The 28,000-nt window shown below is 41.8% G+C and overlaps 1 protein-coding gene across 2 annotated transcripts; it reads left to right on the top strand.

The window, feature by feature from the left end:
• Positions 1–40: 40 nt before the first annotated feature.
• ttyh3b (tweety family member 3b) lies at positions 41–27,563 on the top strand. 2 transcript variants are annotated; one of them, XM_073463791.1, is made up of 15 exons: positions 41–538; positions 1,775–1,958; positions 9,379–9,575; positions 14,186–14,297; positions 14,400–14,620; positions 15,027–15,122; positions 15,279–15,351; positions 15,490–15,565; positions 17,664–17,719; positions 17,896–17,988; positions 18,221–18,313; positions 18,409–18,545; positions 20,410–20,583; positions 22,268–22,343; positions 24,650–27,563. In XM_073463791.1, the coding sequence occupies exons 2-15, from the start codon at positions 1,833–1,835 to the stop codon at positions 24,782–24,784; spliced, it is 1,665 nt and encodes a 554-aa protein (XP_073319892.1). In that variant the 5' UTR covers positions 41–538; positions 1,775–1,832; the 3' UTR covers positions 24,785–27,563. The 2 variants fall into 2 exon arrangements, with proteins under 2 accessions (XP_073319892.1, XP_073319900.1); XM_073463799.1 differs by lacking the exons at positions 20,410–20,583; positions 22,268–22,343 and having other exon boundaries at positions 24,650–24,750.
• The last annotated feature ends 437 nt before the right edge of the window (positions 27,564–28,000 follow it).

The raw sequence follows: 28,000 nt of genomic DNA, 5'->3' as shown, positions 1-28,000 counted from the left end.
TCAGACACACACACACATTTGCAGAGCTGGAGCTGCCGCAAAGCCCCGTCCTCCAGGGCTTTTTAAACACCGTGTTTGCTTCACGCTCCAACAATATCATCCAATTGAAGAGCCGCAGAGCTAAATGCACTGAAGCGACGGTCATCGTGGGAACAGCGCCGAGGAGCACGAATGGTTTAGGAGGAAGAAAGAAAGAAAGAAAACGACGGCATCGTGTGACAACAAAAAAAAAAAAACCCACCACCACCACCACCACCACCACCACCAAAAAACAAGAAATTTACTGGGTTTAACCCTTAAATCTGCCTCGGCGTTGCTGCTCTCCGGCAAGGCAGTGAACACAACACGGCGCCTCGGTGAGATGTATTTTTTTTTCAATGTGGTCGGGACCGCAGCCGACTCGGTCGTTGCAGCTTGCTCGGTACGGCCGCGTTGATGCAGCAGCGCACGGCTGTGGTGCTCAAATCCACCACCGGAGCTGGGAAGACAATAGGTGAAATACACGCCGGCTAAAAAAACGAGAGTCTGCATCCGCAAGGTAGGTTTTTTAACACGGTTTCTCTCCCTCCTCCATCAAAGCCCCTGAAGCCGCTTCTTGCCTTTTCTCCTCCTCGTTGCCTTGACGACTCCGCGAGACTGCGGTAGTTTTAACGGACAAAGCTGGTTAATGCTAGCTAATCCGGGTTTATGCTAACAATTTATTTACACAATGTACGGGAATAAATAATGCTTGCGGCTTGAATATACGAGGACACCTTTCGATTGAGTTGACCTACATGTGTTGGTACAGTAAAGGCAGTATTTAAAGAAAGAGTCGTGGCTGTGTGTGTGTGTGTGTGTGTGTGCAGGGTTTGATATCACGGCCATTTCACCCTCCACAACACATTTTCATCTCACGAAGTGTTTTTGCCGTATGGGCGTAAATTGGGTGATTGTCAGCCGTGCTATTGTCGAGCTATAATTCATGTACAGTATGTTCAAATACAGTGTGACCTTTAGCTTAATATTTGCTGTTTAAAATGACATATTAGTTCTAGTATTTCCCTCATTTAATGCGTTAGGGAGGGAATCACAGGTGTGCTGTTTAATGTTATCATGATACATGCACATTACATTGCTTATTACAAGGCAGTAGCCCACAAAACACCAGGCACTGTGTAGGAAAACAGCCCTTAAATGACAGAAAATACCATATTTATCCAATTCATTATGACAGATGTAAGTAGTAATTTTTAACTGCACACAGCGACATGTACAGGTGTGTCATTCCTAGGTAAAGACATGCAAGGGACAGCTGACAGTCCATTGTGAAGGGCTCCTGTGTTAACAACTGCAGTCTTTTCAACCAATGCAAATCACTTTGAAAAAACACATTACAATGTGAAATGTATATGACGTTGTTATTAGACCAGTGTGCAACAGCAACAAAAAACAGAAGTGTCTGTGCAGTATTTTGTCGTGTTGATGTTGATTGGCATGTTTGTCTCGCCCCTGTTGGTGATTAATCACTCATAACTCATCATGTTGGCCTTATGATAATGTGAGTCACCAGTAATTACTCCACTTGGTAGAAGCAGGTTTTGAAGTCGTGGTGGTAAACAGTATTATCAGCACGGACTGTGGATGCTGAACATTTGTCATACCTAATATGTTTGGTAGATGGTCATCAGTGCCAGCTGTTTTCTAGCTCTGCATGTCATGACGGTCTTGTGAAATGTGCTAAAAGACATTTCTGTTCCCTGTTAACTCACAACGGGGGTACATTTCTCTACAGTGTCCGTGTGAGGAATCGGGTTAGAGTGAAGTGAGAACCGGCAGGTACCTGGATCAGGATGGCGGCTGTAGTGAACTACTCTCCACCTTGGTGGGTGAACCTGCTTCACCGAATGCCCCATTTCAACATGGAATTCCAGCTTGTGAGCAGTGACTTCAGGCCAGAGGACTCTGAGTACCAGAAGGTAAGACAAGTATTGGGGAATAATTACCTCCCACTCAGAATTCATCATCCCCTTCATCATGCAGCATCACCTTATCATCCCACCTCCTGCCACCTGCCCACACTGTAATTTCACAGCAAAGTGGCCAAATGGTGACTGAGGCTCTCCCGCAACCACAGAGTTGTGGGTTCCCTCATTGCGCCGATCAATGCTGTTTGTGTGTGTGTGTGTGTGTGTGTGTGAGAGAGAGAGAGAGAGAGAGAAAGAGAGATGTCCTTGAGTCATAAAACTGATCCCCTACCTTCGCCATCATTGACATGGATAATTGAGGTGCAATTAGTCAGGTGGTTTCCAACCTGGAGGTTATGACCTGCATTATCAGCAGGGACTACAATATCAATCTGAGGAAGATTAATGGCACGATATGACAAGAAAGACAAAACATTTCTTCTACCCAAAAGAGTCTCACCTTTTAGGACATATGAAATGTGTGATGAGGGGTAACAAGAGGTCATTGCTTGCCTGGCTCTCCAAAGGTCATGTGACAAAAAGCATGGGAACCAATTGTTTAGTTGTCAAAAGACAGAAAATGATAGCCAACTATTCTGATAATAGATTGATTTTCTGGCTTTGTTTTTTTAAATGAAAATAAAATTAATGAAAATACCTGGATTGCCGACTGAGCCGGCTAACTTTCGGTTTAGTACCCAGCTAACCTGAGTGGGGATAAAATAATTTAATCGTGCGGCTCTTCTAGACTTGCCAAATGTTATTGGACCAAATGGCTCAAATTATGATAGTGAAATGAGTCATTTCGCGGTGGTTGTGATGCTCAAAATAATTTATCCACTGTTTTACAGATGCTTCTTTCACAATGGGTCTATTGTTGTTTTCTCTTCTGTTACAACTGTTTCCGATGTATTCGTGACGTGAAACGTGATGTCAGTGGCGTACAACGTAACGCTTCAGATAAATGGGCTGCCTTGCCTGTGGGAAGTGGGAATGGGGTCATTAGGCGATTTTTAGCGGGTGTATCTGCGTTTAAAAACCCCGGGTAGACCCACTAATTTTGGTGGAAAGGCGGTGTTAAATCCGGAGAGCAATATTTGTAGGCCAGGGCATCTCTGCAGCACTACAGTTCTCAAATTATAATGCTGTTTGGTCCCACATTTTTATCTTTATCAAAATTTGGATACTGCACTTGGCCATATTACAATTTTGATGATATTTCAATTAATCCTACAGACCTATTTTCTGCTTTATTGGAATAATATTATTGACCAAGGCAGGAAAAACAGTCAGAATTAGTTAAATGCATAAAATTAATTGTAGCTGTTCTGTGATAAGACACTGTCTGAGTTGGCAGCACCGCCTTTGAGAGCAGCTTGATCTCAAGGGGGGGGCTTTGGCCCAGTTTTCCTGCATTTCATTTGAATCCTCAAACAAGGTGACTTTCAGGTCTCTGCACCAGAAAACACAGCCTTGCGAACCCACACAAAGCCGAGACACATCGTTTAGTATCCCACATTTCATGCGCTGCAGTCACCCCTCAACGTAGTTTGCTGACATGTTTGGGGAGAGGAGGGAGGGCGCGCAAGTTCAAGAGCTGAGCGTGGGAAGGCACCCACGGCCATGAACAAGGGAGGGAGTTGGGAACTGGAGAGAGAAGCAGGGAGATAGGAGGAGGAGGAGTGAGAAAGATAAAAAGAGACTGATTGGAGGCGAGAGGAGAGAGAGAAGGCTCGATGAGCCATGGGAGGTGCTTCTAAATTGCCAAATAGCCACTTCCTGCGAGCTATTCAATGTTTAACTAAGGGCCTTTGTGTGTGTATGTGTCAATGTGTGTGACCACTGGAATTTTAAAGACCCTCTTTTTAGACTAATTACATCCTGACATATTTTAGCAGACGGGGCTGTTTCTATGTCACTGAGCATTCTGCACTATGATCATATGTTTGTTTGTACGTCAGTTATATGTACAGAAGTTGAGCATATCATGCTGTATGTATATATGTCACATGCAGCATATTCGTTTTCTGTGTCAGTGCGTATTTAGCACTTAGTGTTGTTTGCCGAGGTGAGGTCACAGATCTCCCTCAGGGGTTGTGTGTGTTATTGTGTGTGTGAGAGAGTGAATATAGGGGTTCTATTCAGGGTGAAATCATTAATTCTGGCTAGACGGGGGGAGGGAGAGGGAGGGATAGAGGGTGAGAAGAACAAGAAGTAGGAGGCTGAATTGGATTAAAGGAGGGAGTTAGGGAGGGAGGGAGTAAGGAGGGAGGGATGGGGGAGAGAGTGGGAAGGGGAGGGCTGTAGTCTGTTGTGAAAGAATGCTCTCTTTCTTTCTTTCACTCTTTCACTGAAGCCCGTCTTTAGATTGGCTCAGTATATCTGTCTCAAAGGCTTTCATGCATCCACTCATCCAGCTGAGAAACACACACACACACACACACACACACACACACACACACACACACACACACACACACACACACACACACACACACACACAAACAAGGTCCTACACAGTGTCCTTTAGTGCACTGAGTCCGTCACCACGACACAACACACACACTCACACTCTCCCACACAATGGAGAGAGATTCCTCTGTGTAGTGTTTTTCTTTCTGATGTGATTTGGCACAGGTTCATTTTGTATTCAGCTCTTGAACGCCGAAGCTGCGCCAAACTTTCTTCTCACACATTGTCACTCACTCACTCACTCACTCACTCACTTACTCTGCAGAAGTTTTAAATAAAGAAAACTTTTTAGCATTCATTCACAAGAGCAGTCGGTCTCTGATGACTTTGACTTTATTGGGGATGCTGACTTCGTGGCTTTCTGCAAGAAAACTGTTTTATTTTTTTCCTGAGGAGCTGAAATTGGAGCTCTTATCCTGTGGTTCTGCAAGGCACTGGAGTGGCTTGTGTGTCTGTCTATGTATGTGTGTGTGTGCACGCGTTCGTGTGTTTGTATTATGGTAGAATCGCAGAGTCAGCTACCAGCCACAGTTTAACAGCTGCAGAACATTACAGAGGAATCATGTGACCTGCAATAACACACACATATATTCCCAGCTGTGGAAAGTAAGACTGTAATTGGTATTTTGAATAGCATGCTACAGTTTGCACAGTGGAAGACATTATCTCATAGCACTTTGAAAAGGATTACGGTGGATCACTGATGACAAAAGTTGCCACTCTTGAATCTTTTTTGAGTTCAAAGATTAAAACACAAAGGCCTCTGTCTTGCCGTGAGTGTTTTGTTTGCTCTTTGACCCAGCAGCACAGGTGAGTATTAGCAAAATGAACCTGAGGTCAGTGAGCGCCTCAGGAAAGAAGTTGATAGGATAGTAGGCAAGACCACACTATAGAGTAACACACAGGCAGGGAGAGTGCAAGGACAACTCACTGAAGTGGAAGTGATTGATCCTGTCAGCTCAAACACACAGACACACACATTCACAGGCGTGCACTTACACACTTAAATAGACACAGATTGAAAGTAGATCACTGTGCCTGGGCGTTTAACATTTAGCCCCTCCCCCAGCCTGCAAGCCGATCTCCAGTAGCAGTGATGTGCACACATGCACACGCACGCACACACACACACACACACACACACACACACACACACACACACACACACACACACAGCCAAGCTCACCATGCTTATTAGTAGCTAATTGATCCATGCTTAATCTGCTCCGATGGTTTGTCAGCCCAACAGTTAATCTAGCGGCCATCGTACACAGTGGGAGAAAAGTGAAGTGGCTGCAGAGACCCGGTACTCAATCAGATTAAAAGTTTAACATTAAGAACATGTACAATATATCAACAGTCCTGGATCAGTTGTTGTTACTTTATATGCACACAGTTAGTTAATCAAGTTATTCATTAAAATCATTTATTAAGTGATCTATCTAAGCAACTTTAGTACTTCTGGGGGTTTGGAGTGGTTGTCAGATTAAATACGAGCAATTTAAAGAAAAAGAAAAGGTTTCGATTAATAGACTTGAACTGTTTTATAACCCTGCAACCAAGAACTTTTTCAATTATAAATAAATCTTCTCATTATTTTCTCTGTAATCAATTTATCTAAATATAATTCAATTCGCAACTTCGCTGAGTGCAATATAGAATATCGCATGTTGTGCAATTTTCTGACAAAGGTAAATGTTTGACAAAAAATAAATACTAGAAATACATTTTTTCCCCCCAATATAACCTATTCAATATCATTTGACCAAAAAATGCTCCAGAAATGACCGAAAAGATAAATTGATTACCAAAATAGCTGCAACCCTGGTTTCTGTTGATTGACAAGATTGTTCAATTCACAATGACAATATTATACTTTATCATATCACTTTCCTCTATGTCACTCTATCTGTATCATCCCATTGTCCCTCTTGTAGCATAATTTATGATGGATGTATGTCATGAAAACATCTATCCCTCTAAAGCGTGAGATTTCATTCTCATTCTGCAAAGGTTAATGCATCTTACTCTCTATGGTTTAAGCCCTAACGTTAATTCTAAAGGCACAAGAGATCAGACAATGCATCAGTGGGGCACAGTACGCCTTTAGCATAGCACAAGGTCTCTCGCACTAAGCCTACAGATAATAACACAGGATAATACCAGAGAGCAGGAATCTACAGAGCTTATCTCCCCCTCCTCTCCCATCAGGATCCTCTCATTCCATCCTCCACTCATCTTCTTTAACCTGTTGGATAGGGGTGTGCCGTGTCATATTGTGCACGGAAATACAGGGCTATTTTTTATAACATATCGTGATAATATCAAGATTCCAACTTGTCGATGTGATGACATCATTACACCATTGCACACAGCAACAACAAGCATGGCTGAAAGCGAAACATTGCTGCTGGCTCCATGGTGGAGGGGTTAGTGCTAGTGATCGACCGACTTGTGTTATTCAAGGCCATTACCAATAATTTGTAATAAAGGAGACTGATAGGCAATATTAATTAATCCGACAACAAACACACCGATATCAGTCATAGGAAAAATGCTGAATATCAGATTTGATGCCTGGCAGATAATTGATCCAATCTTTACTTACTTCCAAAATGGGGGGCAGCTTCAGTTCTGTGGAAGTAGTTTGGTCATAAAAGCTCAGATGTATAACAAGCCACACTAATATGTAAGAAGCGCATGAAGAAGTCTTTGAAAAAGCAATCAGCTTATTTCCACTCATTCAGTCTTGCTTTACCAACTGCTTCCCATGAGAAAGCAATAATGTACTATTTCTCTCTGATTATTATGCAAGTTGTAACTGAAGTTGTAATGGGATAGAGCCACAGTCACTTTAGTGTGAATATTTTAAGTTAATTGTAATGCTTGTAATTCACAGCTCCTAGCTGTAGGCTTAGAGACTTCCTACAATAGAAGTACATTGATGCCTCAGGAGGGACTGAGATTTGTGGTTTGAACTGCTGTTCGAACATTAGCCCTCCTCTCTCCCTTCAGCTGTCACATTACACCACTGCAGGTCATATCCTATTATATTTCATATTCTATCCTATATGCTGTAGTGCTCTAGTGACCCACTAGCCTGGCCAGATTGGCTGCAGCCCTCCAGATTTGATACAGTGCCCTTTTTATGGCCTGGTTATACATCTGCCACAGTTCACTCTTTGCTTGGAAGAGCCGGCCTTATTAGGCTGCATTGTTCTTCAATGTGAAAAGAGATTTGTGCTATTGAAGAGAAGCTAGTGACAGCATATCAGCTGGTCTGTCTGAACAGTTATTTCTCTGATGTTTCTGTGTTTGAAGAATTTCCTTGGAAAAACAGCATACTGGGATAAGAAGGCGTCTTTCAGATAAGCAACTGATCACATTTTGCATTACCAATCGCAAATTCTTAGAGATATCAGTGTTTATGTTTTAGTTATGGCCAGCAAACTACTTGGGATGAAGGTGTAGGTAGTTGCTTGATTGGTCCAGCACTTCAGTCTGCCATATCTCAACAACTATAAGATAGATTGCCATGAAATGTTGTACAAACATTCATGGTGTCTAGAGAATGCATTGTATTAACTTTGGTGATCTCTTTTTTTTTTGCATCTCCCTGGCCTAAAATTGGTTTATGCCCAAATGACGTGACCAGTTCAGCTCAATTTTTTCAAATATTAAAAAAACAATCAAAGATAAGAAGAAAATCAGAAAAATCTAAATTACTTTTTGTGGCAATGATATGTTTTTTTTCTGCTTTTCTATCCTCGTTATCATCTCGGTCAGATTTGTCTTGAGGCCTCACTTCCAGGTTGGGAACCACTGTTACAGCACATTGTGCCTTACGTTACCCAAATTCCATCCCTGATATATATTAAGAAACAAAAATCATCATAATTAATGCAATTTTTAATATGATGTCAGTTTTGGCAAATATTCACTACAATACATGTGAATATTTACAGTAGACGTGCATGAATAGCTGCAGGGTGAGGAAATTGCTGGATGGCAGTGAGGAAAAATTGAGGTCAGCACCAGAACAGCAGTTTAGAAGCCTGGGAAGCTAGGAAGTCTGTGAGGATCTCAGAGGTGGAGTCAGATTTTGTTATCATCCATGTAGGAGTCTCTAGATTGATTCACACTGTTGCTGTTTCTATCCAAGCAGAACTGTAAGAGAATTCCTTTGTCTATTGTAAGTAGTCTAGCAGGTGGAGATTTTGGTTTTCCAGAAACGTGCCTTTGTCTCTCCATGGTCCTGCAGCACAATGAGTTTTCCAGACAACCCAAGAGGGGAAAGGAAAACTAACATTGCAGATAAAAAAAGATTTCAGCAGTTCCAGGCAAATTGCTTTAACAGCCCTCATCTCTGTCTTTATGCATTTATCCTTTTTTAGTTCAGTCATCTTCTTTCACATCTTCTTCCTTTTCTCTCTCTCCAGCCTATCTCTTTTTTTGTTCCAAATTTGCCCCCCTCCACTCCTCCTTCTGTCTGCCCCCACCATCCCTTCCTTCTTTTACACTTCAAAGCTTTTAGAGGGTGTGTGATCTGTGTGGTGGGTCTCTGGCGCACACAGCTCCCCAACAGCATCGCTTCCGCTCACTCCATGGAGGTGTGCGTGTTTGATGGTGTGCAAATGTGTTTTTCATGGTATCCATCAAATGCCCATTTAACAGCCACTACTTTCTGGTATCAAATAGCTGAAGAAAGGATATACTGATTACGTATCTGCGCGTGTCTGTCTGCACAGGAAAACTAAATCATGTGCTCTGTCTATGTATCTGGTTTCTGCTTATATCAGCTAATTAGCTTCCTGTGTATTTAGCCCACTTCCTAAAGTGTCCCCTTCCCTGTGATAAGGATAACTCTCTGCACTGAATAAATCAAGCTCAGAGTTTGATAGGAAAAGTAGAACATCCTGTTTTAATAATTGTTGTTTTTCTCAATCTCTCTTCCCACCAGTCCATTTTGCTGCTTGGCGCTGTGGCGTTGCTGTGTCTGGGCCTGGACCTCCTCTTCCTCCTCTTCTATTCATTCTGGCTTTGCTGCCGGCGACGCAAGAGTGACGATTCCTCGCACTCCCACTCGCACTCCCAGCAGCCCAGCGCTGACTGCTGCTGCACCGCCTGGTGCGTCATCATTGCCACGCTCGTCTGCAGGTGAGAGGTTATCCACATGAGGGTGACACCTCAATACACTTAAAATAAAGTAATGTGTATTTGAAAGTTTTTAAGCACATTTCAGCGGAACTAGTGGCGAGAAAAAATAGAAACTGGACTGCCGATATACAAATCATTGTTATGATAAAGCAATATTTTTAGCCAATCTAGTAACTTCTAATCAAGAATATGTCTGATCAAAGGTTGCAAATGGCACTGGTGAAGAGGCCGGGGCAAAAAATAACGAGAAACCGCACTAAATAGGTGAAATTTATAGAGACTACAGTGACAAGCTCAAGGGGCTTTCCCTTTCTTTTTCTGTTTCTCTTCTTATGTACTGATTCGCTTAGCTGAACAGCCAGATCAGAGTGATCTCGCTCACCGATGGGCTCCAGCTGACAATGGCCAACTAGTGCCAACCTCAACAACTAGAGCCACAGACTCAAGACACTGGCTGACAGCAGACCATTGGTCTGCTGTGTCAGGGCCCTAAAGACAACAACTTCAATGATCCCAAGTTAAAATCCCCAAACTACATCTTTTGATATTGTTTTTATTGCAAGACCCCTAGCAGCAGAAATTAAAAACTGTGCGTTTAATTAATAGTTATCTTTCCATCCAGCTGTTGTCATGCAAAAACAAGAGAGGAAATGCTTTTAACTTTTTAGGGTTGGCTGAGTTTGAAAAGTTGTCATGTTGAAAAAGAGAAGATGCTATCAGGACTGATGGAAACAGCCTTGATGTCTTTGTACCTGATTCTGCTTCCTCTGCTGCAGACAGAGCATTCATTTGACTGTTACATCCTGAGTCCAGACAGGAGCCACTGTTGCATGTCACCCCTGTCTCTGTCACCATAGCAGCAGCTGATAAAAAGACTGCACTGTAAAGGTGGATTATGACAGACAGATTTGTTCTTGAAAAGGAAAACATACATGCCATCCTAGCTCAAAAGCAGCGATGAAATGCCATGTTATATCAGTTAATGGAGCTTAGGTATTATAAGAAGAAGTAGAGGGAAGGCCAGTTTATTGCAAAGCTTTCACTCAACAGCAGACATATGTGCTGTACATTATGGCTGTGAATAACTGACTACATTATGTCCACTCAGTCTTGTTTAAGCAAGAACTCCCCTGTGGTGTAACTGGGAGCCAGCCAGGTGGTTGCACTCCACTGTTTGTGTTTATCTGACTCTGAAGGCTGTGTGTACACTCTGAGATCTTTCCCCCATGTGACCCAGCAGCAAGGTAGAGTGCATTTCGACCACAGATACCGAAGCTGTGTGGACTCTGCTCTTCTTGGCACACAAATGCGCACACAAACATGCAAACCAGGCCCCCTCATTTACTCTCTGAGCACCCCTCTACTTCCCCTCTCCAGACGTTTTCTACCACTCTTCCCCTTTTCTTCATCTCTGGTAGTCCCCCCTCCGTTATTTATTATTTCTCTCTGTTCGGCCTTCTCCCTGGCCTAGAAAGGTTGCCATGGAGACAGAAGCAGATTTGATGCAGAGACGAGAAATGAATTATACAGTCAGAGCGAGCTATGTCTGTGTCTGTGTGTGTTCGCGTGACTCAGTGCTGGAGAGTGTTTTTTGCTGGCTTTAATATTTCATGATCAGCTATAATATTTCTTATTGAATATTTGATATGGATCTGAGCGTGTGAGTGTTAGTGTGAGTGTGAGTGCTTGTGCGCGGGCGTGCTCCTGTGATTCTTTGTCCACAATTTAAGATGACATCATATTTTATTTTTGGCACGAAACCAACCACATGTGGACTTCCTCCATTTGTGTGCAGGTGCAGTGTCTTTAGATAGAAGCAGCTGCATCTTGTGTAGGCTGTTTACTATTGTGCTCTATTGTATGGGGCTGATGATATGAGTTGATTCATGGATTATTAATAAACTTTTTTGATTAAGTCAGCTATTGAGAAGAATCCCAAACAATTGCTGGTGCCAGCTTCTCAAGAATAAACTGAATATTGTTGGGTGTACAATTGATGACCACAAACAAGTAATATTAAGATGTCACCTTGGGTTGTTGGAACTTATGATAGGCATTTTCTCTTTTTTCTGACATTTTACAGACAATGATTTATTTATTAATCTAAAAAAATAATTGAGAGAATAAGATACCCTTAAAAAAATAAATGTACCCAAGTGTGCTCTTAGTATTTTTCTTTTAAACTGAAAATAAGAGAGTTTGTTTTCAGTTTACATTATACATTATGTATGTTTTAGTGAAACTGTAGTTTTTATTTAAAATTTTTGCAACTATTTTTATCATTATGCTGGACAGGGCAATCGTTACATGACATTTTCATATCGTCCCATGCCTGATTCATACCATGTATTTGCTGCCTTTTGTTTTTAACTGGGATGTCGATTCAAGCCATTATGGTTATCTTCCTGTATTTTGGCAACCAACAAAGATAGAAAAAATAATTGGGGATACATCAATCTAAATTATTCTCTCCCAATACTGATTCTTATCCTTCAGCTCAGAATTGCTGCGGGATTCCAAATGCTCATCAGATACCAGTGCTCACTTTTCACCAAATTCAAAATCTATAAACCACACTGCTTGGGATTCATTGTCAGCATTTTTATATAGGGTGACATGAGGCCAGGGATGCTGTTTACTCTGCGATTGGCTGTGACTGAATGAATTGAACTGACAGCTCTTATACTGAATTGTTTAACTGAAATGATAAAGAAACTAGTTATTAAGTGATAGTAATTAAGATTATGATTCAGGGACACCGGTGGCTACTTGTGGTGCAAGTAGGGAATTTGAATGCAACATGGGAATGCCGGTAATCATCAAAGTGCTGGCATGCTAATTAGAATCACTATTGGAGCCAATGCAAATTGGATTGGTGCATCCTTAAAAATAAGCATTAATATGCTGCCATAGTCTTTTGCTGATAATATTTTTCACAATTTTGTAGTGTGATGTCTGGATAGTGTTTCCTGTTTACATGGAAGAACAGTTTGTGTATTCAAGGAGCACTGTTAATACTCAGTATCAAATAAGACTTGTCATTTGGCTGTACCACTAATTGGATGCATTTATGTTTGGAATGAGGTGAATCAGTTTGGTTTGGACTTGAACTCACCATGCTCCCAGTTTTGACTGAATACAACATTTACTTTCTGAGCTCCAGTTGAGTGCCCATTTAGGTACTGCAAAGCCTTTGTAGCGTTGGGATGTCAGTCCGTTTCAACTGGAAATGGACTGAAGCAGGGACTAAAGCAGCGATATATCTCTGCAAGTTAGCATCATCAAGAACAGGTTGCTGTTTCTCAAAATGATGTCTTCATTATGAATGTGTGTTTTTCTACTTGGGAATCTTTTTTTATTAGAGCTAAGCTGGCCAGTGTTTGCTGTCAATTATTTGACTTTCGGTTTTTTATGTCTCATGTCCTAAGCTGTTGGTTAATTAAGTCATGAAATCCTCTGATGGGAGCAGCAGGTATTAAACCAGCAAAGAGCAGGACAGAGAAGAAGACTGGTGAAGGGGAATGGAGAGAGGAAGGAGTGGGAGAGAGAAGAGGATGAGTAAACATGGGTGGAGATATGATTTACTGTTTAAACCAAGATGACATGGAGGATGGAGGAAGATTGTGGGAGGCAGGGATGGGTGTGGAAATGGACCAATAAAAGAGAAGATATTTACAGTGACACACAAAGCACATTAATGTGCCCCCATGTCTGTATTCATCTTTATTCTGTCCCTATTGTAAAGCCTGTTTCCCTCTGTGTTTTTTTGTTTTATATCACAGGGACATCGTAAAGCTCTGAAACACGCACACACACTCACACAATGGTGTGCGTATGTGTAAACCCGCTGTAAGACGGGGCTACTCAAGATCTAATGGGCTAGAATGAATTGCCTTAACAATGGCAATAAATTTCCCTCTACAATCTGCCCGGTGTTGGTGTGCAGACAGAGACATCATTAATACAAAGAGAGTAGTCATACACACACATGCACACATACTGTACACAAAGAGAAAGGAGGGGGCAACAAGAGCTTTACAGGGTGAGGGTGAGGAGGGGAGATGTGGGGAAGTTAGATGTGATTAAGTAGAAAGTGTAAAGGAGATTTCTTTGGTAGTGGTGCTTGTGGTGGGTAAGGAGGGGTTCCTTGTGGCGTGAACACCGTTAAGGAGTACCAGGGTTTGGAAGAAAGGGTGTTGGGGCAAAGAACTTCAGATATTGTAGCCTGTGTCATGTGTGAATGTGGATGCAGAGCTGCAGAAGGATCATATTATGTGCGGTCTGGTGACCCAATTATTGTGTAGACTCTGTGTGTGTGTATGCGTGTCTGTGTGTGTGTGTGAATCATTCCTGGTAGTCCTGTGCTTGCCGGAGGCCCAAGGGTGACACCAAAGCAAAGAACATTGAGCTCTTCACCGCCTGTTGCTGGTTAACAGAGGAACTGCAGATTAAGTGTCTCTGCTGCAGTTTTGTTGTGTGTGTGCATGCATGACTGTGAGAAAACAACCTATTATTGAACTCATTCTTCCATATTGATTAATTTGGTGCCATCTGATGGTTGAATTAGTCATTGTATTAACACTTGGCACTTACTGTTTTCTGCCTGCTAGCGCTGGCATCGCTGTAGGATTCTACGGAAATGGGGAGTCGAGTGATGGAGCCAATCGTTTGGCGTACTCCCTCCGTCATGCCAACCGCACCGTATCTGGGGTGGAGAAACTGGTGAGTTAACCTGCTGTGCTGTCACACGTCTTTCTCACAATCCAATAAAAACAATAAGAAATGTGTCTCATGGCAATCCTGTGAAATCCTGTGAATGTACAGGTGTCAGACAGCGCCCTAGCCTTAAACCAGACAGTGGAGGAAAACCTGGTCCAGCTGGAGACCGCCTTCCAGGAGCAGACAGACTACATGTCCATCGTCCAAAAGCTGCAGGGACAGCTGGATGAACTGGTGAGGCTGATGGTGGACGTTCCGTTCTGGTCCAACACTGACATTTCCCTGGAGGACTTGGCCCGCAAGACGGAGGCTTTTGATTTTTACAGGTCGGTACCGACAAGTAATGGTATGAGTTTTGTGATGCAGGATTAAACTGAAATCTGATATGTTAAGAGGGAATAAACAAAGATATAATATTGTTTACATTATAGTACATATTGTGTTCTGCTTCTACTTGGTAATTAGAATGGCTTGAGGATGCAAGTTAAAACCATTAAAAGGAAAGAGTCGAGAAACAGCCATAGCAACAATACAACACTGAGGAGAATGCTCAGAGTCCAAAAACTTTAACAAAAATGACTTAGTGATCTGTTCTTGACCTTGGTATAGGTTGAATGTCCTACATGGTGTATATTTAAGGAATATTCAGCTCAATCCGCAAATAATTGGTGGCTGGTGTGTTTCTGTGTATCTGTTTGTATGAAACAATGTGGTACATTTGTATATATACAGGTGGTTGGGGTACCTCAGCCTGCTGCTGTTTGATGTCCTTATTTGTCTTCTGGTGCTCTTCGGCCTGATACGCAACTCTAGAGGCACTCTGATTGGGTATGTTACCTGACATCATACACTAAAAGCTTGCTCCTATTGGACGATTAAAATCCTTTCTAGACTCTCAGTCTTTGTCTGTTAAAACTGTGTTTTGCATGTCATGTTGGTGGGCTGAATCTGGACTTGAAAGACTTGTGTTTGTTTGTCCTTCAGAGTGTGTCTGCTGGGGGTTTTGACACTGATCATCAGCTGGGGGTCTCTTGGCTTGGAACTGGCTGTCGCTGCTGTAAGTGTAACCATGGCAACATTGCGAGCTCTCTGGCTCTGCAATGATGTAATCTCCTTTTTCCTGCTGCTCGAGCGAGTGTGTTCAGCGTGAATGTTACTGTAGCCTGATGTGTCATGTGTGCTTTCCCTCCTACAGTCAGCCAGCGACTTCTGCGTTTCCCCGGATACCTACGTCACCAGGGTAACCAAGGAAAATGCCGTTATCAACCAAGGTATGCAGAGAAGAAATGACAGAAACAGTGATCTGGTAGCTGCCTTTTTTAAGGGTTTTGTTCGAGTGAAATGTGTTCGCAGACCTTCTTGGTGTGTGAATTTAAGAAAACAAAGCAGTATCTACATGCAAACACACATGGTAATTAAGTACATTTGTTGTGAACAGTTCATTCAAAGACTAATGCTTCCTTCTCAGATTGTTTTATTTGAACATTTTTAGAGGCCTAAAGAGATTACCCAAACCAGTCCCTTATAAGAAAAAAGCAGAGATTCTGTGTACCATTCCCATTTTTACATCTGCTCAAATTTGTGACAACTTGATGATGAGTTTATACCCCCTTTCAAACTGGACATAAACCCAGTAACACCCACTTACATTTGGATTTTTGCATTCAGTGGGAAAAGGATACAATTAGCATAAATTTCTGGGTCAAATGACTCTGCAGAAGTCTCTGGTATATATCTGCTATAGCTTCAATCAGCAGAGACAGAGACATGACATGAGTGGATATGCTAATTTTTGCCCCTTGCGTGTTGAAGTTCTGGACACTTAAAAGCATCTCCATCTGTCTCTGTTCAAGCAGCACTCAAACATCATTCAGCCGGCGTTGTGTTTGAAAGAGAGACTGAAGTAAAAGATGGTAAAGAGTAACCACCGTAACATTTTCACTTGCATCAGCCTCTGAAATAAATAATGTGCCTAATTCAGAACGTTATCAAGACTTTTTAAAACAAGTTTTAACATCTTCTGGTTTTAGTGGGTTGACCTGCATTTAAAAATCCTGCACATACATGCAGATTTTGGTATTGAAATGTTATTGGACTATCCACCGCCATTGAAGACAGCAGATTTTATAACGTATGATGGATTAATAGTATTAATAAGAGCTGGGTGCTATGGCCTTAAAGGAATAGTTCACTCTAAAACAAAATTCAGTCATTATCGACTCACCCACATGCTGATGAGATCTCTGGTGTAGTTTCTTAGTCCTCAAAGTGCAGCTGGAGACCCGCGGGGCTACCCTCCGGCAGGAATAATCCATATAACGAGCATAAGTGGCGACCGAGAGGAAAAGGTCCATAAAACTGTACAAAATCTTTGTAATATTACTCCAAACTGCTCGTCCGCTGCAATCCAAGTGTCCTGAAGTGGCGACAGCCAGAGTTTACTCAAAACGACGTCATTTAGTACATTTTTCTAGCCTAAACAGTCACTATGCTATATCTGCCTGGAGGCATGCTCTGCGTCCACGCGAGTCTCCCTCACAGCCGATTGCACTACGGAAGCCGCGCCGGACAAGATGAATGATGTAGTAGTATGTATATCACAATAACGATGTAATATCGATGTATTGCCCAGCCCTTGTTTTAATTATAATGTGGGAAATTGAAGAAGGAAGGAATATGAGATGTTTGGTCAATGGACTGCTTGGAGGCAGATACTCTAGGTTGACAAATAAGCAGAAACATCTTGAACAGACTCAAGTTTCCACACTGACAGTTGAATCTCACCCTGACATGTTGCTTCTATTTTAAGAACCAAGTGTGTGCGCTTTATGTGTGTATGAGCGTGTATCCAAGGGGATTGTGTTTGACTGACACTCTGGTATCTAAAAGCTCTTACTCTCTCTCTGCTGACTGCAATGCATCAGCAGTCCTGTTCCCACCCCGCTCACTCTTCCTCCTGCCCGTCCCAGATTTTAAAAAAAATCTGAGCACATTTTTGCTTTTTCACTTAGGATCATTATCTGATTTGTTCTCTCTCTTCATCCTTTCATATCCCTCTTTACCTCTCAATTGCTCCCTTTCTTCCTCTCCCTCCCTCACTTCCCTCTCTTCACTCATCTAATGAGTTCTGTTGTCTGTCAGTTGTTTCCGCTCTGTAGAGCACAGATGTTGCCTCTACACACACACACACACACACACACAAAGAATTACACCAGATTATTACTGTGAACATGTCTCTGTAGAGAGACACTGGGCTTAGAAAGTCTTGATACACACAGCAACAGTGTTTTCCTTTCCTTTTGTTAAACTATAGATTTTACATTCATGTATTATCATTCTATTGATATGTATTTATTGGTACATTCCCAGATATCCTGCAGTATTACCTGAGGTGCAGCTCTGGCCAAATAAACCCCTTCCAGCAGGTAACTTCACCTTGCTTTGCCCTTGATTTTTGCTTTTTATATAGTACATTTCTGTTTGGTTCCTATATTTACATGCTCAAACCTGTAAATCAGTTCAATAACTAAAAGATTTATTTGTGTGTGGGTGTTTTTGTTTGTGTCTCTTGTGTCTCTTGTGTCTTGTGCATGTTTTGTAGAGGCTGTCAGGGAGTCACAAAGCATTGGTGGAGATGCAGGATGATGTGGCAGAGCTACTGAGATCAGCAACACGTGATTATGCCAACACCAAGGTTTGTGTGCTTGTGTGTGCAATGATCTGTAGGGTCTTTATTTTCACGGATGAGTGGATTTGCATTAGTCGGAGCGCGATGAAAGTGGCAGTTATAGAAGTGCGAGTGCACACGTGTTTACCTGGTGTGTGTGTGTGTGTGTGTGTTTGTGTGTATGTGTGTGTGTGGAAGCACACGAAGGTGGTTATCTATATTTGAGCACGCATGTGTGACATTTGCTTCCTGTGTGCAGGGGAGTCTCGAGCAAATCCAGTCCGTGCTGAATTGCACTGAGGTTGGTCTTCACCAGCTGACTGCTCTGGTCGACTGTCGCAGCCTACACATGGTGAGTCACTTTCTGTGTTGTGTTAAGAGGAGAAAAATCCTCAAATCCAAGACATTCTTAACAGCTGGCCCTCTCTCCTCTTTCTCTCCATGTAGGACTACGTTCAGGCATTGACTGGGCTGTGTTATGATGGGGTGGAGGGTCTCATCTACCTGGTTCTCTTCTCCTTTGTCACTGCCCTCATGTTCTCCTCCATTGTGTGCAGTGTGCCACATACCTGGCCGGGCAAGAGGTAACACACACACACACATACACATGCACACACACAGTCTCTCTCACAAACACACCCAAGACTCGCACAAGCCTTGAAATTCCTACATCTATCTCTGTAGTCAATTTGTACACTAACAGCTAACATGTTACTAGTTCTAACATCTTAATTGTCTAACTAAATTCATCTTATGACTTGAAAACAGTGGAAAGACCCATAACGGATCTTCTCGGTGCCCATGCATGTCATTCTTTAAGTGTATCTGCCTCCCGAGCTGTTGTATCCTACGTCTTCCTGCCTGTCTTTGCATCCATCCAGTTTTTTCTGCGAGTTTTGTTTATCTTATTGTTTGCCGTTAGCACTGCCAGTCTGGCTGATTGTTTGTTTCTGTTTGTACATTTCTCTCATTTTCTTTTCTCCTCTGTGGACTTGGAGCACCAACGTTGTGTTAGATTGTGGATCACCACATTTTTTTTCTGTGCCCCACTTCCTCCTTCTGTTCCGTCCCTTCCTCCTCTCTCCCTGTCCTGATTTGGAAATGCTTTGGGCTTCAGCGAATGACAGTGGATATTAAGGTTATAACAACCCCATTGTACAATAAACGGCCCATTCAAGTAGCAATTCAAACAACCAAATCATTATTTGGTAAAGTCAGCTCTAGACTATACATACAGTGACCGGTTTCAGTCTTGAATTATGAAACACAGCTATTATGCTTGTTTGTTGGGTGAGAATGACCAAACATGCTAAAGTATGGCCCAGCAGGTATTAAACAATAATCCATAATGTCTCTGAATTAAGCAAGAACAGCTTCTCATGAGGTTAGTTGCTTATTAAGGCTGACTTTGCAGCAACTGCTGAGTCTGTTTGATGGCCTGCACAGCTTAGCTCCTTTTTGGTTGCCTGATTGAAACATCTCCATCTGGTGGCCAGTCAATGGAGTAACTTCTTTTGTGCCTTTTGTCTCTGTTAACATAGGGCTCGGCCAAAATGTTCTTCATTCAGCTTCCTTCTTCTTTGAAACATCACCAGTTTTATGAAACATTTTAGTACGTGGACAGCTGCTATAGACTTCCCAAAAAAGAACAAAGAAGAAAAAAATAGTCTTAATTATAGGGTCTACATATGCACATGTACATGCACTCTGTGGTTGGCTCAGACATAGAAGCCAGTACATTTCTGTAGCCAGAGATCCAACTTCCAAATCAGCACATATCTTATTTGATGCCTCATTCTGTTACGTTGCTGGCCGTTTTTTACATTTTTGACCATTTTATGTCTGAAAATGGTTTGCCCAAACCAGCCATATTATCTCCTTTTTTCCTGATGTTTTTGCTTTAAGTTTCATGGAGCACTCAGTGATGCATGAAGTACTTAAAAGAAAAATTATTTTTATTTTATTTTATTCTGTTTGGACAATTTGAAATGGACAATAATTATCAGGAGTGATGGCTGCATGAAAAAAATGACTGCATGTTTCTACGTATAAAGAGAACTTTGAGAATATTGAAGAGTCTACTATCTTCATACAGTTTATTATTATGTAACCACACACAACAACAAAAACAGCTTCATGGCTCCACTTTGGGCTGTTCAGTAATGTTAGAGACTTGTACTGTACTTGTAGTGGACTTGTTTTGTAGATGAATGCTGCCCATGTTCCTTTTCTTCTTGCTCAGCTGCTTTGGGGCTGAAGGCATGGCCTTACCCAGTCTTTTGTATCAGGGGACTCCACATAGTACAAGTACACCTTCCCCTCTCCTAACCCACTCTTCAACCACTTGTTTACACTCTGTTGTCTCTCTCGGATCTCCCTCCCCTCTACCTTTTCCCCTCCTATCCATCATGCCCTCTCGTGCCCTGCCCTTACCCTGACCAATTGAAGGACGGATGAGGAAGACGGAGAGGACGAGTCGGGCGCCTCACGGGGCGGTGTGCACGATAACCTGTACCGCGTTCACATGCCCAGTCTCTACAGCTGTGGCTCCAGCTACGGTAGCGAAGCTAGCCTGCCCGCTACAGCCCACACTGTCAGCAATGCCCCCGTCACTGAATACATGTGAGTTAGCACCCACCGCTAGCTAGAGGCTAGCAGGATCAATACACTGCCTGCCATAGGTAGCTGATGCTTGCCCCCCGTGACCAAGACTAGCAGCATAGCAACGCTCACCTGCCTGTGACAAAATAAGTTTGAATAGCTAGGTTTTATTTGCTATGTATGGCTCGCATGTCCTTTGTGACACACTGTCAGCAATATTTGTCACTCAGTGAGTTAGAACCCTTCACTAGCTTTCCCTTTGATGCTGAAAGAAATTTGGCTGCCTGCTGTATCAGCCGGCCTGCCTGTATCAGTCCACACTGTACCTTGTTAAAGGAGAATTCAGGTCTGCACTCGCCATAGCATAAGTGAAAAATTTGCTACAGTTTGCCACAGGACTGCTTGCTTTGAATACACCAACAAAAAACACAGAGTTTTTAATAAGCATATCTAACTCTAGTCTGCCACTGCTTGCTACTATTTTAGCTGTGAGCTAATTGAGTACTATATGGTGTTTGCTGCTAAGGAGCAAACTAACTCTGCAGCAAGAAGTAAGAAAATAGACAGTACCTTCATTCTGAAAATCACGTGGCATTTTGACTTTTTTGGACCATTAATGACCCGTGTTTTTCATGTTTTGGGCCATTAACAAATCCCTGTAGAGTAATTTCTTCTTGTATTTGTTGCCAGAAAGTCAGTTTTTTGGTCCAGACCATAATAGTATGAGACTTACCACGCGCCTGAGATAAGCACTTCTTTACAATTAATATTTGCTCATATTTGCTTGGTAGTCAAAGTTAAGCTGACATTGCATGATTTTACCGTTGTAAGCAAGTATTTTTTATCTTGTCTCTAACAATTTACAGTTGACCTACGTATACTTTGGAAAATGGCTTGGCATTAATATAAGCTAAACATTTATAGATAATGGACCAAAACGTAGAAGAAACATGTATTCGTCCTTTAAGTATAAAGATCTTATATTTTATTTTATACTGAAACTGAGTTTTAAATACGGAACAATGATTCATGTGTGTTGTTTTAATCAAGCTACCTGGAAAAATACATTTGACGAGTTTAAAAACTTTATTGTTTCCTTGTGGGAACTATGGTGTTCTCCCATAGATAACTCCTTCCATTAATACCGTAAGTTGAACCACGTCCCTTCAGTTTTTTAGAGATTTATAACGTCTACCTAAGTTTTGTCTGACTGTTAACATCAGTGATCATAAGTGATTGTAGATGAAACACTAGTGATTAAGGAAATAGCTTTTATTTGGCTTCCTTTTAAATTGTGCTTGCTTAAGGTACATTTGAAGCTTAAAAAAAATATATTTTATGTTTAAAATACTTTAATACTTTACTATTTTAATCCTTAGATAGTTGAAATGTTGCTCTACAAATTACAAATATATACTTTTCAGAAATATGTGTCTATGGCACTGATAAAAGTGCTATTTTACTGAGCAATTGTCTCTTTATGGACTAAATATTTGTCTTTTGTGCATTGTTAAGAAAGAATGTTAACTATTTTGGACTGTGGCAGAGGTGTTTAACCCCTTGCTATATGGTACCACCAAGCTTAAGTTCCTGAGGCCGTTTGTCAGAGAGTCATGTAGTCGTAATCATGGGCAGACCACAGATCAACAACTGAGCACCAGTGGCAGGGTGACCACATGCAGTAACCTCTTATTCTATAATGCAGGAGCCAGAACGCAAACTTTCAGAACCCTCGGTGTGAGAACACCCCCCTGATTGGCAGGGAGTCCCCTCCACCCTCTGTAAGTGCACACTTTCTAGAACACACTCTCCCTCCACTATCTTCCAATACCCACAGTGCAGCTGGGAAATATTCAAAACCGCAGAACCCACAGAGGTGACATTTTATCATTTCAGACATAATGAAGGAAGCATGGTGTGGATAAATGCACTTGCATCTTATGTCTGATGCTTTCAAAGCATGCTAGTGTGGATATTGGAAGGTAGTCCCCTATCCCTACACCACTGCAAGTGTACTCTGTGCTCAAACTAGACCGTGATCATGGATCGTCTTTATGAAGGTCATTTTGGCAGCCTGGGATAACTGGAAGTTTGAAAATAAGCCTGTTGTTGGTAGGATTTGCACTTGCATCAAAAGAGAGGCTTGTCTCTTTTGATAAGTGTAATTGTTGGGTCATGTTGGACACAAAGTTGTCCTCTATTTCTGATGTAAAAAGTCTGGTTGGTTTCACTGTGGCTGTGAGGAGACCACCTAACAACAGATGACCAGCTCAGAGACATTACTGAGAGAACCTCTTGGCTTTTTTTTTTTAACATTCAAACAGTAGTGCATCAAGCTTTATTTTAAACATCAAAAGACATCATTCTGCCAGTCTTGCAGATGTCTGAATTGCACCTCTCGTTTTAAGTATTTGCCACAAACAGGTTGACAATTCTGGCTTTGACAAGGTGCTGCTGGGCCTGTAGCTGTGGAAGTTGTTCCATGTCAACTGTATATATTTGGGGCTGAACCAACCAATCTAGTATTATTACTTTTGAGTACCTTTAAGGAGACACTCTTTGCTCCATACCCTGACAGTTCTGCCCCTGAGTAGCCCACACCTCTAAAGTACCTGCCCCCTCCCCCCCGTTCCCACAGTGTGTCTATGTGTGCATTTTCTTGTCGAGGTGTATGTGTCCTCTGTTTCTGTGCCCCCTCACCCTTCACCATTAAACAGTCACAGGAGCACATATTTCCCACCTCCACTGTTGAAACTGTAGCAGCCACCAAAATGGCCATGATTCATCATTCTTAGGCAGGGCTGTCGACTGGGGCCGCCATCCTGTGCCTGAGCGCTCACCTGTCATCAGCGTCTGCAGTGATGAGGAAAACCAGAGAACCTCGGACAGTAACTAGCTAGCTGCTCACAAGAGACCACTAACTCATACCAGGCTAACCTACTACATCAGAACTAGAGCACTAACTACAAACCACTGACAAAATGGACCACATCTGCTAATTTCCAATAACATCATCCAGACCTAATCTGTTATGTAATGAATGACTGTTGTAATCAAAACCCCGGCTGTCCAAATGACTGGTGAAAGTATTTCTGCTGTACCTGTGTGTGTTTGTTGGTTGAACATGTCATCACCCTATCTATCTATCTATCTATCTATCTATCTATCTATCTATCTATCTATCTATCTATCTATCTATCTATCTATCTATCTATCTATCTATCACGGCTGGGCAATATATGAATATAAAAAGAATAATTACACTGAATGAGTAGTGAATGGCTATCAGATGAACTGATTAACAAAAGATCCACAAGGCCTGATATGCGCTTATTCACACGATATTATGTGTATTATTAAAGGGACTCTATGCACATTTTTTAAAAGCATTTTTTCATGTATTAATCACTTTTTTATTGGCCACTTTTGAGTGGATTGTAACATGACCTGAAATATTAGACCTTCCCCCGTTTCTCTAGGTTGCCTATGCAAGCCTGAGGACAATTTGTTTAAGTTGTTTAATGTTGCTGGACTGTGAATGTCATTGTGAAGGACTTGGTTGGGTTTTTCTACGAGACAGTACAAAGGATGTGACTTTATGCACGTTCTCGAGTGCCTCGTCTCAAGGTCGACGAGGTTCCAGCACAACACAGAAGTTCCACACAGCCATTTCAAGTTTCAAGTATATCGCAACACCCCTAATTAAGATACATATCGTGTATTGCGATATAGCCTAAAAGTATTGCAATATTATTTTAAGGCCATATTGCCCAGCCCTTCTATCATCTATCTGTCTACCTGTAATATGTCACTTACAACCATTCATATTTCCTGACCTAATGTACGTTTTTTTTAAACTGTGAGACTGTTTCTACATTACTTTCATTCTTTAGTGTAAACAAGACTTGATCATAATCCATACGTGTTTTCCTCTCCTTGTCTTATTGTTTATTTCCCCCCTTTTCCCTTCTGCTTCTAAATGTTTCCCATTTCTTTCCCACCATATTTGCCTCGGTCACCCACCACTCTTCACTGTCTCTTTACACCCTCTTCCGTCCTTTTTCCTCACTGTCCTCCATCTCTCCAGTACACCTCAAGTATGAGAGCAAAGTACCTGGCCACCAACCGACCGGACCAGAACCGACGCTCCGTTCCTAACGACCAACTGGACCCATCTAGCCGGCCTCACCCCACTGCCCGACCACAGTCTTCAGTCCACTAGAGACCAGATCCGCACCAGTCCACCCAAATACTGCCTGACTCCAGTTCTCACAGCCAATGACAAGATTAGTGCTCAGCAGAGCTCAACCAAACCTAACGGTTTCAAAGCACCAACAGGACCCCAGTTTGTCTAGGTCCACAGAATTTCACCGCCCGGTTCACCAGAAACAAACACAGCAAGCCTGGACTCATCAACCAAGCACCTCAGCAAAGGACTGCACTTTGAAGGCCAACCTCTACTTCTCACCCACATTTATCCAAAAATTAAAAAAATTCTCTTCCTCTGCTCGTTCCACCACTGCTGTGATGGATCAGCCAACATACCCACAATGCACAGCAGTTAAAGCGCCTTGGCTCCGTCACCAGTTTCTTCTTCTACTCTTCAATGCTCACCTCCTCCACTGGGGTCCGTACACTGCCCTCCAGTGGAGACAGCTAACCACTCAAACCCCTGACACTTTAACATTCAGACCACACACAACACAGACAAGTGCTCACACACATGCAAACACACACACTGTACAGAGCTGTAAATAGTAAACGTGTGCTTTACTCTGATTTCATGAAAAGTAGACTGTTGAATCATTACTGGTAAATGTGGTGTGCTGCGTGTTTATCATGGAAATCTTTGCTGTATCTCTCATACAAACATACACATCTGTATAAATAATAAGCCAGTGAATCAGAAAGCCATGTTTAGATAGAAACAGTACCAACACATCCACATTCTCTTTATCTTAACATTGTTGTCTAACTAAGACTTGAATCGTGAGCTTGAAAACTGTGTCTCTCTCCATATTTGTTTACGTGCACATACAGTACACGCACCGATTAATGCATTTTGAATATGAGCCAAGAACCTTGTTGTGGAATAACTGTTTTTGAATTTTGGGGAATTGGAGGGAGAGACACGGGACATAAGAAGGCTCAACTTGTGCCAAAAAACTCTGAATAATGAGGGATGCCTGATTCTGTCCTCCTACTGCCTCCGGACGTCTCAAAAAAAGGGGGGGGAAACTTCACGTGGAATGTTTTCCCTCCGACTGTAAATAACAAGGGAACGGGAAAGACACTTGAAATGGAGACTCACTGAAAATTGCATTTACAAGGTGCTATGTATGCCAGTCAAGATCCCAGAAGACGATCAGGACTGAGGAGGGATGGGAAAAGTTTTTATTATTTTTTTGTTTTGTTTTCATTCAGGGAATATAAAAAAGTGGTAAAAATAAAACAACTTTCCATCATTGATGAATGGAAGTCCCGAAATCTGAAAAAAAAACATTTCCCTGGTAAATAATGTTACATAAAAGTGTTTAAAAACAAGGAAAGTGGGTGTTTTTTTTTTTTTTTTTATCAGAAGCTGGAATTCGGGATGTGATACTGTGACCAACTGTAGTATTCTGTTTCTTCTTCTATCTTCCTGTGCTTTTATTTTGTTAACTGGTGACCTTGGATCGACCCTTAGCCACCAGCAGTCTTTAGATTTCTTCATTTTATTTTATTTTTTTACCCAGAAGCACAAATTCTCTTCAAGGTGACTTTGCGAGATGGAGAAGTAAACCTGCCCTGGACACTGCCAGTGGTGTTTCCTCCCGCTCTAAAACTCTGTACAGTGTATAAAAACTGTATTCGTGAACCCATGTGTGTGACATCACTGCAGCGTGATTGGCTATTGCTCTATCTCGGTGTTACTGTGTGTAAGTACAGTGATCGGTGTGTCTGACTGGCAGCAAGCAAAGGGGCCAGCCTATCTAGCCTGAGTCATTTCCACACAGACGCCACGCATGCCCTCATACACACACGCACACACACACATTGAAACACACAAATACACACACACACATGCTGTACAGACATTCAATACTTCTTATAATCCATCCTTCTCTCCCTACCTTGCCCTGTTTACATTCCTCTGTAGAGCTGTAGTAACCACGTGCCCTCCCGCAGCTGTGACACTCATAACCATTTGCATTATGGGTGATGTAGTAGGTAGAAACCTGGAATCTAGTGATTAGCCGAGTGAGCAGAGCCCTAACATTCAAACACCTTTCAACCACCATTCCTGTACAGCATTTTAATATGTTATTATTAATCAATGACCACTTCTCGTATTAGCGAGACAATCTTACATGTGTGATTTTACTAGAAAGAAAAATGTCCATGTTATGGTAACAATGCTACCTATGGTCTAGTACTTTGCAGTGTTTTTTGCACCATCGATGCAAATGATGTTAAGATCCGTGCGACTAGTCACTGATTAATGGCCTTTCATAATGTTTTTAAACTCTTACAACACTCTTCATATCACAACATGTTCTTTTTTATTTTTCTCTGTCTTGTAAAAATCAAACTTAAAGATAAAATAATAGCTAGCTGTTTTGTAGGAGAATAAAGGCAAGAGCAGCGTTTTTCCTCTCTTATTAATGGTGAATGACTCTCTGTCTTGCAATGTTTTAATAAAACTATTCCAGTGTCCTCTGCACACCTGACGTAAAGTTATATTTGAATTCCTGTGCAATGCTTTCTGGGATTTTAACCAATCGGATACAGTGTGTCTCGCTCACGTTAAAGAGTCAGTATTGTTTGTGTGTATGTGCGGCATTTACAGGACTTCAAATACACCTCTGTGCAGATGTGACAGACAATGTTTTCTATGGCTGTTTTTATTTTCTGATGGTTTAACTAAGATATTAATGATGTACATGTCAAAACTGTGGTAATGATATCATTCAGCCTGGAATAAATGTTTTAAAAAAAGAAATTAAAGCAACTTTAACGTACTGATGAAGACTGGGGGTTCTTTTTTCATGTGAATGAATGAAACAAAAAAATTTTCCTTGACGTAACTGGCAATGTCTTATCAGGGCTTAGTACACACTTTATGTCTGCACTGTCACTTCATAGATCATGAAGCAATAACTGAATCTGTCAGAGCTTCAACATCTCAGCTCTGAGAAACTAAAACATAAGAAATGCTTTGAAAGATCTGGTAAACGTACTCAAATCCATTACTTAAGTAGAAAGATATCCTAATTAATATAAAGTACAGCGTTGAATAAGCAATTTGCATTACATCATCAATCTAGACTCACAAGCTTATCTCAACTTTGCCACAGCCTTGTGGAAATTCAGTGCAAGTACATTATGCATGGACTAACCATACAGCCAGACTTCTATAGTCTGTAAGAAAGAGTTTCAGACTTTGTGTATGAGCAGC

Source organism: Pagrus major, chromosome 1, assembly GCF_040436345.1.
Source record: "Pagrus major chromosome 1, Pma_NU_1.0".
Lineage (NCBI taxonomy): Eukaryota > Metazoa > Chordata > Actinopteri > Spariformes > Sparidae > Pagrus > Pagrus major.
Note: the sequence above shows the minus strand (reverse complement) of the source record. Positions and strands in the feature narration are given on the sequence as shown.

Excerpts from the sequence above, each read along its gene's own strand:
- ttyh3b (XM_073463791.1), top strand. The coding sequence starts at position 1,833 with ATGGCGGCTGTAGTGAACTACTCTCCACCTTGGTGGGTGAACCTGCTT. Across the intron at positions 18,314-18,408 it reads ACTGTCGCAGCCTACACATG|GACTACGTTCAGGCATTGAC; the intron begins GTGAGTCACTTT and ends CTCTCCATGTAG. Across the intron at positions 18,546-20,409 it reads CATACCTGGCCGGGCAAGAG|GACGGATGAGGAAGACGGAG; the intron begins GTAACACACACA and ends GACCAATTGAAG.